Source organism: Astyanax mexicanus, chromosome 18, assembly GCF_023375975.1.
Source record: "Astyanax mexicanus isolate ESR-SI-001 chromosome 18, AstMex3_surface, whole genome shotgun sequence".
In the NCBI taxonomy this organism is placed as follows: Eukaryota; Metazoa; Chordata; class Actinopteri; order Characiformes; family Acestrorhamphidae; genus Astyanax; species Astyanax mexicanus.
In genome coordinates, this window is record NC_064425.1 from 12070083 (window position 1) to 12087407 (window position 17325).

At 39.5% G+C, this 17325-nt stretch overlaps 1 protein-coding gene across 1 annotated transcript; it reads right to left on the minus strand.

Annotated features, from left to right (window-relative positions):
- Window positions 1-869: 869 nt before the first annotated feature.
- On the minus strand, window positions 870-12351 carry fzd4 (frizzled class receptor 4). Its single transcript, XM_015605665.3, has 2 exons — window positions 11914-12351; window positions 870-7516 (listed from the first exon to the last, which is right to left on the minus strand). Exons 1-2 carry the CDS (start codon window positions 12157-12159, stop codon window positions 6182-6184), a joined length of 1581 nt encoding a protein of 526 aa, XP_015461151.2. The 5' UTR covers window positions 12160-12351; the 3' UTR covers window positions 870-6181.
- Window positions 12352-17325: the final 4974 nt, after the last annotated feature.

Consider the following 17325-nt stretch of genomic DNA (forward strand, 5'->3'; position numbering starts at 1 on the left):
ACGTATGAAGTCTAGTATGAAGATGATCCGTGCAGAGACTCAAAGATAACTCCAGAAAAGCGTCCAACTAAGCTTCTTTAATATATTTACATTCTACTAAAATACATTCATTTTCAATGGGCATGTGCAGCTGAAACAGGGAAGCTAGTGCATTCCAAATTTACCAACATTTACATTTTAATATAACATTATTGTCATTATGGCTTTTAGAAAAATGTGTTTTGGGGAGGGGGGTAGTGAACTATATGACTCTGTGGCGCCGCCTAATCTTTTGTCCTTAATGGCATTTTTCCCCTTACATTACTTTTATTTTTATACTTTAAATAGTTTTAAACCCAGTACTTTTATACTTGTACTTAGTAAAAAGCTTGAGTTGATATTTTAACTTCTACAGAAGTATTTTTAACCCCAGTATCTAAACTTCTACCTACAGAGTAATGAATAGAGATACTTTTGGCACCTTTGTCTATCTCCACACTTTTTTTTTGGAAACTTTGGAAATTTTGGTGAGGATTGGACCCAGTACCCATACTATACCCTCTTCTTTCAAAGATGCCTTTATTATGTGTGCAGCATGTGGTTTTGTATTGTCTTGGTTAAAACGCATGGACTTTTCTGGTCTTATACTACAGATGTCAGCACTAGCTTATATTGTAATATTATAATGCAGTGATGTGAACAGAGTGTTTACATATCCAGCTGTGCAGGTGTGAACTCCTGCTGTTAATTATGCAAATAAATGTTTATAAATGGCTAAACTGTTAACACAGCACTGAGCTAGCTGATGGCTCTACAGTATCACTGACTGACCTGAATTACAATTCATGCGCATGCACACACACACACACACACAAAGAAGAGAGAAACAGTATGTTGAAAACCTAAGTTTAATTTCTCTTCATTTGATACAAAAGCATTCTTAAATAACAAACACGTTTTTTGTACATTTTGTTGATGTTTTTACAAAGATAAATTAGCATTTTATAATACAATAAAGACAACAAAAATAAAACTACAAACAACACTTCTGTACAAATTCATCTACAAAAAGTACTTCATCAACGTCAGAGTACTTCAAAGCACTAGCGTGTTTATGTGTCTGAGGCACTTTTTAAAAAGCTTGTAAAAATAGAATTCTTCAGCGCTGTTTACATTCACTCCACCATGGGAAATAGTGGCAAATGCAGGTCCAGAACATGAAGATCTGCTTGACCTTCTGGACCTACACTGGCCATTGCTGACCATGGTAACGATTGTCTTGCAAAAACACAAGTCTGTCATATGTATCTGTGCTAGTGTGTGTGTGTGTGTGTGTGCTTAGTTGTGATTGGGTCTTTTACTCCCTCAAAACTAAATAATTTGAGGGGTTAAGGCCACTGCAGTCTAAATACAAGGCTGGAGAAAAGGCATGGTGGTGAACCTGCAAGAGCATTCTAAAAACTGCATAGTTTTTGTCTTTTGAACAAAGAGCTGTGCATTAATTTGTTCAGTTGTTCCTAAAAGATCTGGGAAAATTCATCTGACCACAATACACTGTTTCCACTGCAGGGTTTCCGCCACGTTCATTTCAGTGCGGCGGTCCGCCACGCCTTCGTGAAAATTCGGAGCCCGGCGTTTTTCCCGCGCTTGATCAGCGTTGCCCCGCCCTCTCTTGTTTCTGACACTGGAATTTGATCATCTCGACAGGACACCGGCTGTCAAACTGGACAACTGAATCCGAGGTATGTGGCGCTGAAATGATGTTTTTTTATATTTGTGAACAAGTTGTTGAACATTGTTCAAGGGTTATATCGGTAATATGTTGTAGACGTAGCCTACACAACACGGCTGGTTTCGCATGTTGCATCTATTTCGGGAGGCTACAGGTGAGGGCTTCTCTAGCCGTAATTCCTAAACGCACAGCTGTGTTCCAGTCCTGCACATGTAGCAGGGTGGCCGCGGGTCCTTAAAAAGTCTTAAATGGTATTAAATTTCATTTTTGTCAAATAAGGCCTTGAAAAGTCTTATTTTGTCTTAAAATTTCAACCAAAATGTCTTAAATTTGCCGGAGCTAAATTTAGGGGGGAATAATTCCGTCAGCCATGTGTTGAACTTCGGGGGTGGAAATCGGTAGTTAGTCATGCAGTGCCAACATAACGCGCGCGCGAGAGAGAGAGTGTGAGTATAGGACACAGCGAGAGAGAGAGACTGAAACATAACGCGAGAGAGAGAGAGAGAGCGAGAGCGCGCCTGTAAATAGCGAGAGAGAGAGACTGAAACATAATGCGAGAGAGAGAGAGAGAGAGAGAGAGAGAGAGAGAGAGAGAGAGACTGAAACATAATGCGCGCGCGCGCGCGAGAGAGAGATGAATTAAACAGTGATTAAACAGCTTCAACTTACGCAGGTGTCCACTCAGGCTCACTCACCTGGTGGAGTGAAAATCACGCTATGTTTCTGTTTCTGGAGCTGTCATAAAGCAAGGATGTAGGGCCCTAGAATAGAGGCACCCTAGAACAGCTCTGTGATGCATTTGTTTTCACGGTCCAGTAAACATTTTATTGTAATTAAATTAAAGATTAAAGATATTGATATGTATAATTTAACATTTTGTGTTGCACACTTTTACGTTTACCGTATCTGAAAAAAGAACAATAAGGATTTATTTTAAAGAAACCTACTTTTTGCAACTTTTTGTTTTAAGTGGGCATTTTTCAGTGACAGTTGGAAATAAAGAAAATAACTGGAAACATGTGTAATTGTGTTATATCGTGATATCATTAACGTGATATAAATTATCGGTTCCCAACCGGGGGGTCCTGCCACCGCACCTTCAAGGAAATCCTGGGGGAAACCCTGCACTGTGTGCCAGTCTGTCCCAGATGCCTTCAGGCTCAGTAGAGACGTGGTTAACATCATAAGACTTCTGGATCCCACTTTATAATATGTGTCTTCAATATCTGTGTAGTTACACATTAACAATCATGCATTAATGCAGATTAATTGCAGTTATACAGGTTATGTAATTACACACAACAAACAGAATATTCTGTCCATCTTCCCATAATATAATCTGAATAATCATAATTACATGCCACACGAGAGCTGTTGGAGAAATATAGATGTATACACAACTTATTCTACACACAAACTATGACTATATTACACACAAATGACAATTGACGTTGACACACATAAGTAATTACATAACCTGTAAAACTGTAATTCACTGGTAGTTACACTGTGGATGTGAAACTACACAGTTATTATAAGACACTTATTATAAAGTGGGACCGGTCTTCTTTTAATGAATGTAACTCTGTATTATAGAGCTTGTTGTTGGGAAAGCTTTGCCAAAGTAAGCCTTTGCCCATGTGTTTCTATTAGCTATTGTTGAATGATAGAGTCTGGAGAAGGTCCCTGGTGGTGAAATGCATTGGAAACCTTTAGAACCCTCAAACTAACAGGGTTCAGGATTACTCTACTGAGATATAGTACAGTATCCTACACTATAAGAGCCTAGGACAAAAGGTTATACAATTCTACACTAAGTTCTGTTCTAGGATTTTTGGATTGCAAACCAATTTTCAGGTCTAACACTGGTAAAGTTTTACAATCTTAAACCAAGAAAGATTCTTGAGTCCTAAAACAGAATTTTTAAATGGGTGGGGTTTTAGAGTCCTAAATTGTCCTCATGTGGGCGTGCTAAACTCCCACATGATTAGGACTGCAGAATCTTGAACTAAGCTAGATTCTAGGAAGATAAAAAAGACAGGGTTCTCCAATACTAAATTAAACAGGATACTAGAATCCTAAACCAGCCAGGGTTCTAGGAAATTAAATGTAAAATTTTAGAACCCTTCGTATTGTAAGAATTTTAGAATATCAGAGGGTGAATATGTTCTAGAATACTAAATCAGACAACTCACTAAAATGTAGAAAGCTAGAATGTGGAAGATTCTGGAACAATAAATACCTGAACCGCAAAACATGCAAGGTTCTAGAGTCCTAAATTAAGTAGAATTCTAGATTCATAAACCAATCAGTCTGAAGTCATATTGACACCATGCAAGATACCAGAATCCCAAACCAGTCAGGGTTCTAGGAAAATCAATATATAGTTTTAGACCTCTCAAGTATTGTAAGCTTTTTAGAATACCAAAGGGTGACTAGGTTCTAGAATACTAATTAAGGTAAAACACAAAATCGTAGAAGGTTCTGGGACACTAAGTAATGCACAGTTCTGGATAACCAAAACTAAAAGGGACATAGGCAGCTGTTCTAGAATCCCAAATCAGGTAGGGTTGCAAAATTCTGGTACTAGAATACTAATTAAGGTAGAACACTAAAACCTGAAAGGTTCTGGAACACTAAGTGATTCGCAGTTCTGGAAAACCCAAACTAAAAAAGGCAGGGGGTGCTGTTGTCGAATCCCAAACCAGGTAGGGTTGCAAAATCCTAAACTAAGCAGTTTTCAAAAAAAAAAAAAAAAAACAGGATACCAGACTCCTAAACCAGTTAGGTTTTCAGAAAATGAAATAGTTGTGTTTAAATGACTGAAGTATTGTAAGCATTTTAGAATATCAAAGGGTGATAGGACTGTAGAATACTAAACCAGACAACTCACTAAAGTGTAGAATGCTAAAATGTGAAAGATTCTGGAACACTAAATACCTGAACCTGAAAACAAGTAAGATACTAGAGTCTTAAATCAAGCAGGATTCTAAAATCCCAAACCAGCTGAGGTCCTGAAATCCTGAATCATGCATGAATATATCAGTCCAAAGCATATATATTTTTAGAATAATAAAACAGACAGAGCTCTAGGATAATAAAATGGGTCAGAGTTTTAGAATCTTCGGCCATGCGGGTTTCTAGAATTTTTAATTGGCCAAGATTTGACATTTCCAAAGTGGACAGAAAATCACAAACCGGGTTCTAGAACCCTAAATCAGGCATGATTCTACAATAATTAGAAAAAGTATTTAGAATAATGTGGTGTTTCAGAACAATAAAACTGTCAGAGTTCTTAAAATCTGAGGCAGTGTCCTACAATAATACTAAAGACATGCTTCTACAACAGCATGAGGCCAACACGGGGTTAAAAAACATAGGGCAGATTTCAATCATTTCAGACAAGGTAGGGTTATAGAATTCTAATCCTAAATAAAGGAGAGTTCGAAATTTCTCAAGTGGGCAAAAAAATTTAAACCAATAAATGTTCTAAAACCCTACATCAGGCTCGATTCCACAAGAATAAGAGTAAGGCAACATTCAAGAACAGTAACCATGTGTCCTACAATGCTACTAGAGGCATGGCTCTACAACACTAAACCAGCTGTGCTTCAAGAACACGAATCAGGCCAATGTTCCAGAATCCTGACTCACCACGGTTCTAGCTACCAGTCCAGAGGTTCAGAACAAACAGGTGCGAGGTACTACATGTGTCACAGTTCTAAAAAAAAAAAATAGGGGCAGGGTTGTTGAATGTCAACACAAGCAGGTTTCTAGAGTCCTAAACCAGCTTTGCATCAGTTCAAAGCAGTTCTAGAAACCCACACAAGGCAGGGCTGCAGAATTCGAAACCAAGCAGAATACATGCAGAGTCCTAGAACCCTAAATTAGGCAAGACTCTACAACAAGGTATTTAGAAGGGTACTAACTAAGGCAGTACTACCGGAGGCATGGCTCTACTACACTAAAACAGGTGTGGTTCAAGAACACGAATCAGGGCATAGTTCCAGAATCCTGACCCACCAGGGTTCTAGCTGCCATTCCAGAGGTACGGAACAGAGCAAACAGGAAAGAAAGAACAGACTGCCGTGTCTCAGTGCGAGGTAAACTGTGCTGTTCGCTGAGGACTAAAAACAAGTACATTTCCCAGGTGTCTTTGCTGCATTACCACAGTGTTGAAGCGACAGGAAAAAAGAGTTGGGTCAGTTGAAGCAGAACCTGTTCTGCTAGAGAGGTTCTGTTGTGTTGCAAGTGTCCAGTGTAATAATCATCAGTTAAAACGTCTCTGCATTATGTTTGAGGAGCTGATGCTGCTACATAAGTTCTCAGTTCTGTTCTGAGAGAGAGTAAAGGGGGTGGTGGCAACGTTGTGCACTTTCAACAAATGTCCACAAGGTGGTGCCATCGTTCTTTTCATGCCTGAGCCACTATTTTCCCTCTTTTCCCAGCTCTCCCTATCTTATGTGTGCTTCACACCACAGTCTCATTGCCCTTGCCAGGTTTGGCCCAGCCCTCGCCGCTCTGGTGGGCACGGGAGCTCCTGCGTGAGTGCAGCAGGCGAAGCGAGCAGCGCTGCCAGGTGTGAAGGGTCTTAGCAGACCACACCCACATGCCACAGGTGATGCCTACGAGCAGCGACATGAAAATCCTAAGCATTTCGGCCGCCATGTAGGAGTCTCTTGCTGTCTGGTGAAAATCAGCCCAGTTGGAGATCTGGTAGAAGTAGCATGCAATGACACAGGTGGCGGGCACCGTGTAGAGGACAGAGAAGACTCCGATTTTGACCATCAGACGCTCCAGCTTGTCCGTCTTTGTGCCGTCCTTCTGCAAGTTGGAGCGTATTTTGAAGAGTGCCACCAACCCTGCTGCGATAAAAAGCGTCCCAATCACCAGGTATGTGAACAGCGGCGCTACCACAAAACCAGTCAGCGCATCCAGATTCTGGTTTCCTACGTAGCAGAGCCCGGTAAGGTCATCTGCGTCCACCAGCCGCATGATTAGGATGACTATGGTCTTTACTGCTGGGATCGCCCAGGCCGCAATGTGGAAGTAGGAACTGTGCATCTCTATGGCCTCATGGCCCCATTTGAGACCTGCTGCAAGGAACCAGGTCAGCGTGAGGATGACCCACCAGATAGAGCTGGCCATGCCGAAGAAATAAGCCAAGAGGAAGACCACAGCACAGCCAGTGTTCTTGAGACCCTCTTGCGCGAGAACAGGCACGGCCGCCTCGTCTAGGTCGCAGGATATCCGCTCCCGGCCGGCGGTCAGTCGCACCAAGAAGGCCACACTGTAGACGTTGTAGCACATGCTGAGGAACATGATAGGGCGTTCAGGGTAGGAAAAGCGCGCTGAGTCCAGGAGGAAGGTCAGCACCGTGAAAGAGGTGGAGATGAAACACAGCACTGCCCACACAGCCATCCAAACGTCCGTGAACATCTTGGCTTGCCGGCGGTACAGCCCAGACTCGTATCCACACTGCAGGACGCAGCTGCCGCTCCTCTTGGCCCAGGCATATTGCTCTGGGCCTCCTCCACCCATTGTCACACACTCCTCCTCGTGCGGGGCCACTGGCTTATTGGGGTGGAACAGGTCGTCTTCGGCCGGACCCTCCATGCACATGTGGTTCTGGTCATTGGTGGGTGGGAAGAGGCTGCAGTTCAGCAGCTCCGGCCACACGAAGCCAAACTCCTGCAGCACGGGTAAACACTTCCGCTTCACTGCCAGGCACATGCTGCCGCATGGACCAATGGTTACTGGAACCTTCTCTGTGCACATGGGTGCATACACTGCACACAGGAAGAACTGAGGGGAGAGAAAATAGAGAAAGCACATCAGTTACATCTGTTTGCTAAACACATCTCTCACATCAACCAGTAGAACCGGACACTCTGCTCTGGAACAGCAGGTCACTATGCCCAATGGCAAGAAGATAACAAACACTTAGAAAATACCCCTGATATAAAGAGGAACTCTGAAGCAGCAGGGGTCCTCATACTTTCTGACAGTTAAATGTATTTGGTTTTTGTTTACTCAAATAATTTAACAAGTAATTTTAACAGTACCATATTTGGACAAAGGTATTGGGACATAAATTGTTTTGTCTTGGATCAGTGGTATTTAAAAAATCATTTATCCTGCTTTTGTTGGAGTGACTGTCTCCATTGTTCAGGGAAGACATTCTGTCAGAATTTGGAGCATTGCTGTCAGGAATTGATTGCATTCAGTGATAAGAGTGCTAGCGAGGTCAGGATGTTGGATGATTACCACCTTATCCCCTACTCATCCCAAAAGTACTGAATGAGACACCATCATTCCAGAGAACACAGTTCCACTGTTCCACAGCTCAATACTAGGGGGGCTTTATACCTCTCCAGTGTTTGTGTGATGCCAACATGTTCACGTTTATCTGCTCCTATGGTATTGGCAAGGCTTATCATCCTAAAGTAACTGAATACATTAATTAGAAGGGGTGTATATGTGCGGTGTATATAAACAGACAGTATATAAAGTAAAAAGCAGAGAGTTTATTAGTAACAGTTGACTCCATGTTTGCTTGAGTAACAGTGAACACAAGTAAATCACAGCATTGTTCTGTAAATTTCTGTGTTATTATATAATTTAATAAAGAGATAAAAATACAGCATTCTGCACAGTAGACCCTCCCTGCTGCTCTGTGTTACATCAGCGAGATTCAAAACGTTTTTGACTGTTTTTAACACTAAAGCCTTTATTTCCTGATATATAGTCATATCTAAAATCTGTGTGATTACTGTATATTCTCAAGTTATACGCATACTGTATGCATTCATCGTGAATACACTTACTGTATACACACACTGTAAACACACAAATATGCATTTACTTTATGCAGCCACTGTATACACACAGTTTACAGATATTGCACACTTTGTATACACAAAGTATCGGTACAGCATCTCAAAAAAAATCTGTACACCCCATATTTGTAAATATTTAGTGGGCAACACTATAGATCTTTAGATGTTTGCTAACTCTTTGATGTAAAGTAGTCTGTGTACAGCTACAGGATAACAGTGTAAATTTACTGTGCCCTCAAAATAATTCAACACACAGCCATTAATGTATAAACTGCTGGCAACACAAGTGAGCACACCCCTAAGTAAACATGTTCAAATTGTGCCAAATGAGCTATTTTCCTTCCCCAGTGTCATGTGACTCATTAGTTTACAAGGTTATTTTTTTGGGTTCAATTATCTCACACTGGCCACTGGATATTTAACATGGCACTTTCTGAGATACAGCACAATGGCCAGGGTTATACAGCAGTTTTCCACTCAGAACAGGCCTCCCCAAGTTCAACCAAATAAGCTGTTTTCACGTGTTAATAATAATATCCATTGGCTGTTTGAAAATTGATGTATAAGTGCTGCCAGTATTGCTGCAGAGCTTGAAGAAGTGGGAGGTCAGCCCGCAGACCATACACCACAAACTGCATCAACTCTGTTTACATGGCAATGTCCTAGAAGGTAGCCTCTTCTAAAGCTGATGCACAAAAAAGCCTGAAACAGTTTGCTGAAGACAAGTAGTTCAAGAGCATGGATACTGGAATGTGTCTTGTGATCTAATGAGATCAATATTAATTTGTTTGGCTCAGATAGTGTCCAGCATATGTGGCAGTATCCTGGAGAGGAGTACCAAGCACTGTGCCTTGCTCACAGTCAAGCATGGTGGTGGTAGCATCATGGTCTGGGGCAGCTTGAGTACTTCCAGTGCTGGGGATCTAAATTCCAACATATACTGTTCCTACCTTCAGTAACTGGTAACGTGATAATGACTCCAAACATACCTCCAAGATGACAACTGCCTTGCACAGGAAGCTAAAAGTAAAGGTGATGGACTAGTATGTATGTATGTCTCCAGACATAAACCCAACTGAGCACCTGTGGGGCAACCTCAAGCAAAAGGCTGTAGAAGTGCAAGGTCTCTAACATCCACCAGATCCTTGATGTCATCAAGGAGGTGAGGAAAAGATTCCAGAGGAAACCCGTGAAGCTCTGATGGAATCCATGCCCAAAAAGGCTTTGGGCGCCATTTCTGCCATTTTCACTTTTATTTTCACATAAATGGCTGTGTGTTGAGTTATTTTAAAGGGGACAGTACATTTACATGAGAGGTGTACTCACTTTTGTGAGACTGTATATACTCTGTACACTCTATACACACATCACACACTCTGTATACAACAGCAATGTAAACACTGTATACACCAACTGTATATACTTTTAATTGATATACACACCTTACACAAATTAATATTAGTGTCCAGTCAAACAGTACAACATCATTAATAAATATGATTTGATTTTAATTTGATAAAATAATATGACTGACTTCACTTCACTTAAACAAATATCTGTATGCCATTAATGAATGGCTTTGAAATATAATAAATCAAGCTTCTATAGCTAAACCATCAACAGCATAATTATATCAGATTCTAATGCACAGACAAAACTATTTTAAAAAATCAGCAGTGTGGCCTGTACAAAAGCTTGGGCAACCTAGGATTTGTTTTTTGTCAAGGTCTTAGAACAAGATAAGCAAATGAATGCCAGATGCACTTTGTAAAACAAATGCTGTAGACCGGTGAAGTCAGAACTATTTTGCCACAATCAGCATAGGTACATTTTAAAGAAAAAATTAATAACTTGCCAACTGTGAAGCATGGGGGTGGATGTATCATACTTTGTGGTTGGTTGTTGATTTGGCAATATTGCACAAGTAATGGGGATTCAGTTGCTGAAGTGTTCGGAAACTAGAACTAGAGGCCTAGAGGTTGGAGAAATCTCCAACAACAGGAACTGAAAGAGTATCAGCCACAGAAAGTATTAACAATAAACATGGTCAATAAATACACTACACTTATAGAGTTATTCTAAACTACAGTAAATTTGATTAAACAGTTTTGCGAGTGAAATGCAGAGTGTGTGTGTGTTCAGGGGAGTGTACTGACTAGAGGAAATGTCGGATTTTCACTGTGGTCATTCCTAACCGCTGAGGGAAACTATAATCCAAACACACAGACACATATACACACACACACCTACACCAAACTCGTGCAAGCTGCAGACACACTGAAGTCAAAACAGAGATAAACACCCTAAGTAAACACACACACTAATAAACACACACTAGAAATAGTTACTTACTTACATAATTAGATATTAACATATATAATAAATATAGAAAATATTATTGTTAAATATTGTTTCTGACTTACATATTATTAAAATAATATATTTTTGTAAACACTTAATTACTTATTTTTTTTATAAATGGGTATATTATTAGTACATATAGGTACTTACATATATACATTATATACAGTACAAGACAAAAGTTTGGACACACCTTTTTTCCACCTTAAATTCAGTGGTTCATTATTTTTCTGTATTGTAGATTAATACTAAATTAATCCAAACTATGAAAGATGTTATTATTTAGTAAACAAAAAAGTGTTAAATAAACCAGAAAATGTATTATTTTAACATTCTTCAAAGTACTTGCTAAGATGATAGCTTTGGACATCTCTGCATTTTACCAGTCAACTTTATGAGGTAGTCACCTTAAATTTCACCTTAAAAAGAACTCTGAAAGTATCTTAAAGTGCATTTGCAAAGACAATCAAAAACGTTATGATGAAACTGGCTCTCATCAGGACCTCCACAATACTCCTTCACAAGAAAAGGCCATCAGAGTTTTTAGACTCAGAAACCGCAAGTTAACAGTACTCCAGATAAGAGCACCTGAATGCTTCACAGAGTATTTTGGTTTGTTTAACAGTTTGAAGTTACTGCATGATTCTTTATGTGTTCCTTTATAATCTGGATTACAATATAAGAAAAATAAAACTTTGAATGAGAAGGTCTGTCCAAACTTGTGAATGAATTATCTAGTATATGTACAAATATGTTATGATTACATAACGGTAAATGAACTTACTATATAATACACTATATATTATTGCATATAGGCTTTGACATGTGTATATATATATATATATATATATATATATATATATATATATATATATATATATATATATATATATATATATATATATAACACGTTACTTTAGATGATTTATTATCCAATATTGGATATTTGTGGGGCAATGTGTAACCCCATGTCCAGTGTGTGTGTGTGTGTAGTCATCGTACCTTCAGCTGGCTGGAGCAGCCGTACTGTATGAGCGGTGTGAAGGTCTGGAGCTGCAGCTCCGCGTCCGCCTGCAGCACGTTCCCCACCAGGTTGGGCATGCGCGTCTGATTGTATCCCAGGTCCAGACACATGGCCATGCGAATGGGCTCGCAGCGCGCGTCCTCATCCACACCGAAGGCGCGCGCGCGCCCGCTCCCCAGCGCGAGCAGCAGCAGCGCGAGACCCGCGGGGGCAGCGCGAGCCATGAGGATCACCGGGCAGCACGAGGAAGCAGATCCACAGATAAACACACAGACTATATATACACTAAACACTCTATAAACACACACACAGCTCACACCCCGCGCGCTGTAGCTCTACTCTCCCCCGCGCGCTCCTGATCTTACTCTACTACCCCACTCTCTGCGCTCGAGCTGGACAGAGGGTAGCGAGGGGCGGGGCTATTGACCAGGGGCGGGGTTAGCAACTGTGATAATAACTGCACTGGGCGGGGCTAGGGGCGGGGCGAGAGGGAGAGAGAGACGAATAAAAGGAGTGAGCGAGCGCCAGAAAGAAAAGAGACAGGCAGAGAGAAAAAGCGACTAAAACGACAGAGACAGAATAAAAGAGAGACTGGCAGAGAAAAAAGGAAAAAACGACAGAGACAGATTAAAAGAGACTGACAAAAAAAACTAATAAAACGACAGAGACAGAATAAAAAATACTGACAGAAAAAATAGAGATTAAAACAACAGAGAGAATAAAATAGACACAAATAAAAAGAATGAAGGAAAGAGAGACTGAATGAGAAAAATTGAATAAAATGACAGAGACAGAATAAAAGAGATTTGAATAAAAAGACTGAAGGAAAGAGAGACTGACAAAGTAGAAGAGAGACTGAAAAAGAAAAAAGTGTTGAGTGTGGAAAAAGGAGGTATAAAATGAGAGACTGACAGACTGAAGGAGGGAGACAAGCAGTAAAAGAGGATAGAAAGTGATAAAGAGGGATAAAGTAGGACTGAAAGATTGAGACCAAAAAGGGAGAGAGAATAGGGAAAAGAGAGGGATAAAAGGAGGGAGGGAGTAAAAGGAAAAGTGAGAAAGCAAGAACAAAAGAGAGACAAAGATAATAAAAGAGGAGAGACATTAATTATAGAAAAGGTGAAAGAGGAATTACAAGACTGAGAAGCGAAAAATAAGTAAAAATGAGAGAGTGACTGAAAGACACATAAACTAAAAGAACAAAATAAAATTGAAAGAGGGAAAAAGGAAGAGAGAGCAAAGAAGAGTGAAATAAGGAGATGAAGGGGAAGACTAAAAGAGAAATAAAAAGAAAACAGGAAAAAATGTGTCAGAGGATTAAAAGGAGAGAGAGCCTTAAAGTCGAGTAAAAGGAGAGACAGAAAGAGAGATGTGTAAGAATAATGAAAGGAGAGAGAGTGAATGAGGGAAGGAGAGAGAAATGTTGAGGATGTATGGAAAAACTGAGAGAAAAATCGATAGATCTAAATATACAGAGAGAAATCCGGGGTGTGTGGGGCGGAGCCTGTTCTGGAATGTAAACTCTTGTTTTTGTTTACTGTTTCTGTCAGGAGCCTGAGGGCTGGTCAGATCCTCACAGATAACACTCACACTGACCTCTGACCTTTCTAACCCGGCCAGAGGAGGGACACAGTCCACCCTGTGTTTGTGTGTGTGTGTGTGTGTGGAGGTGGGGTTGGAGGTCAGTATCCGCATCAGTGGGCTTTTAGTGTCCCCATGGTTTAGTCTGTGGTAAAACTCAGTTGTGCTGCAGCAGGCGTGTTAAAAAAAAAACTAAGAATAAAAAGAAATATGGATTATAATTATAATTTGAGTTCTCACTGTGCCACTTTTTAAGGTCATTCTGTCCCAAAGTCAGTCCCAGCTATTCCCCATAATCTGCACAAAGAGATCTCATACAATAGCACTACCACCTTCATGTTTGCAAGGGTGGTTGGGAGATAGGCTTTTTTCAATTCCTATCTAAATCAAAGTGAGTTTCTTGAAGAAGACCAAGTTTATCTATGAAAAAATTAAAACTAAACCACATGCAAAAAAACTCATTTTAATTGAAATGATCAAATTCAAAGTCAATAAATCTGATGTTTTTTTCTGATATATTTTTTTTCCTTACTAAGCATTATGTAAGATAGTTTTGCTTATTGTATGGATACTTTCTTATTTAGAATTGTGAACCTATTTTAAGTAATTTGAACACAAAACACAGAGTTTCTTTTGTTCAGATAGAACCCAAAAATTATATTTTTACTCTCTTGACACTAATTTTGAGATGTTTCAATTGATTATTTTAAGAAATCTTACTAAGAAATATTTTCCTACCTCATTGGCAGATTGCCTACCACAAGCAGTTTTGCTTGATATAAACATATATGTCTCAGTTCACATATATTTTGTCTAGCTTTTGATGATTGATTTTTTGCAATGTACATACTGCCTTATTCATATTTTTTTTGTTGACACATTTATTCACACTTGTTTATTCATACAGATTTATTTAAACGAGTTTATTTACACTTGTTAATCCAAGCTAGTTAACCAATACCGTTTATTGACCCTAGCCTCTTTAAACTAGTTAATTCTCATGGGTTTGAGACTTGGCTTGGACTTGTGATCAAAGACTTGAGACTTGACTAAGTCTCACCTCAAAAAGACTTAGGACTAGACTTGGACTCATGACCAAAGACTTGAGACATGGCTTGATCTTGTGACCAAAGTTTGAGAGTTTAGGAATCTTTGTAAAACTAGTTTTAGAGTTAATTTACACAATTTATACAAATTAGTTAATTTAGACCATATTATTTTGATTGGTTTGATCCAACCGTTCTTTTACTCTGCCATGCTAACTGCTACGTTGCTAATGCTATCAGGCAGTTCATGCGTATTTAATAGCCCTGTTGGCTGCAGTAACAGTCAGGATTCACTGATTTACAGACGCAGAAAATACCAGCATGCAGTTTGTTGAACGTAAACTAGAAACTTACCACTGTGTGTGTGTTTATGTGTGTGCGTGATATAAATGTGTGTGTGGTAAACATGCACAGCTGCTGGTGGTGTAATACAAGTGAAAACGAAGCATATTTGAATGGGTAGGATGAAAGAAGAGTGTGTGTGTATGAGGGTGTAAATATGCACTGTTTCATCAGGAGCCACGGCGCCGAGCACTTTCATGTTGCTATGGGGACACACTGCAAAGTTTATTTACATCAAACACAGTGTTGGGCAGCAGCTGCATGTGTACAGTGCGCGCGCGCACACACACACACACACACACATACACACATGCACACACACACACACATTCGAGATGGTTGTCAGACACAAGCTAATTCTGATTCCAGAAATCCTGGAGTTGATCCAGATTAAGAAAATTGATTCCACATAAACATTTTATTATTGTTTTTCGTCTTATTTAATGTTATTCCAAGAAAACAAAATGTTTGTCTTCAGTCTGACCAAACCAATTAATTTACATGGATGCAATAATCCTGCTTAATTCATACCGGTTTATGCACACTGGACCATTCACACTGGACCATTCACACTGATTTTTTAATATCAGTTTATAAAAACTGGATCATTTATACTGATTTAGGTACATTAATTAATTCATAATGGTTTACAAACAATGGGTTATTTACACTGATTTAATAATATTGTTTTATTCATACCAGTTTATGCACAAAAGACCATTCACACTGATTCAGTAATATTGGTTTATTTGTAGCTGTATATGGTTTAAGGGTTTATGCACTCTATGCCATTAATCATTTACACTTAGTAATATTGGTTCATAAATACTTGCTTATGCACACTGGATAATTCACACGGGTTTATTCTCATTGGTTCTTACACAGCACATCATTCCCATTTACTCCCAGTTTCTCCGGTTCATTCATACTGAATCATTCACACTGAGACACTCTTCGTTCAAATGTTGGTTTATTCCAACTATTGCACACTACACTAAAACACACTAGTCTGTTCATTCTGTTTTTTCCATTCAACAGCATTCACACTGAGCATCTACAACCTTTGGTTTCTTCTGGTTTATTCAGACTGGACAATTTATTTTGGATTATGCACATTGGTTTTCTTTTTCTGTACAATTTACTCACTTTGGCTCACTCTCACCAATTCATTCATCCTGTTCACTCTCATTTGTGAAACATGGTGGTGGTAGCATCAGACCACAGGTATTCATCTCTGCGAAAAGCTAATTATTTTATAATTTATCAAGTGAATTGCAGTAGTTGTGACAGACCTATATGTGTGAATGTGTGTGTGGATTTATGTGTGTATTCATGCGACTAACACACTAAGCCTGGGTTTATACGGCTTCAGAACAAGACTGAACTGCCTAAGAGTGCAAATTCCTCCTTCAACACACACACACACATACTCAGAATCCTCACTAAGTAGCTAATACAGTGTATGTATAAGTGCATGCATGCATGAAAAGTGTGTGTGTGTTTACACTTGGCTGTCCATTCGTGTTTTGAGTCACTCAGCCCCACTCAACTGTGCCCAGTAAAGCCAGGAGTGGACATCTGAAACAAAGTGGGTCGTCATTCATAACACCTTCTGAAGTCTTTTGAGATCTTCTGAGATCTTCTGAGACAGACCTAAACACTCTGTAAGATCTTCTGAAAAAGATCCATAGATCCCTGAGACAGATTCACAGACCCCCTGTGACCCGAGACAGATCCATAGAGTTTCTAAGATTATTTCAGACAGATCCAAAGCCCTTCTGAGATCCTCTGAGACAGATTCACAGCCCCCCTGTCACCCAAGATAGATCCTTGGAGCTTCTAAGTTTACCTCAGACAGATCCACAGACCTTCTGAGATCCTCTGAGACAGGTCTAAAGAACTGAGATTCTCAAGATTTACAGTACCTCTGAGACACCTAAGACAGTTCCAAAGACTTCCTGTGACAGATCCACAGATTTCCTGACACAGATCCAAAGATTTTCTGAGATACTTTGAGACATATCCACAGACTTTAAAGCATTCTCAAACAGATATTAAAACCTTCTGAATCTCCCTAAGACAAATCCACTGACCTTTTGATTAAGCACTTGTAGATACAGTGTAACCATCTATAATTAAACACGGTTGTGTTGTTTTTGTGTGGAGTCTGTAGAGTACAATGAAGCCAGGAAGCCTTTGCATGGCTAAAGGAAGTTTTTGTCTGTGCATATCAGATTTGTTTGGGTAAACATCAGTGTCCTCGAAAGCATTTTAGGCTAAAGTGCAAGTATGAGATGCTTAAAAGGACACATCTCTTCTCATTTAATGTGTTTTCTGTCTTTTTATATTTTTAACATTGTAAATTTAATAATGAAGACTATATTAAATCTATACAGAAACTCATGCAGAATTATTCTGTAA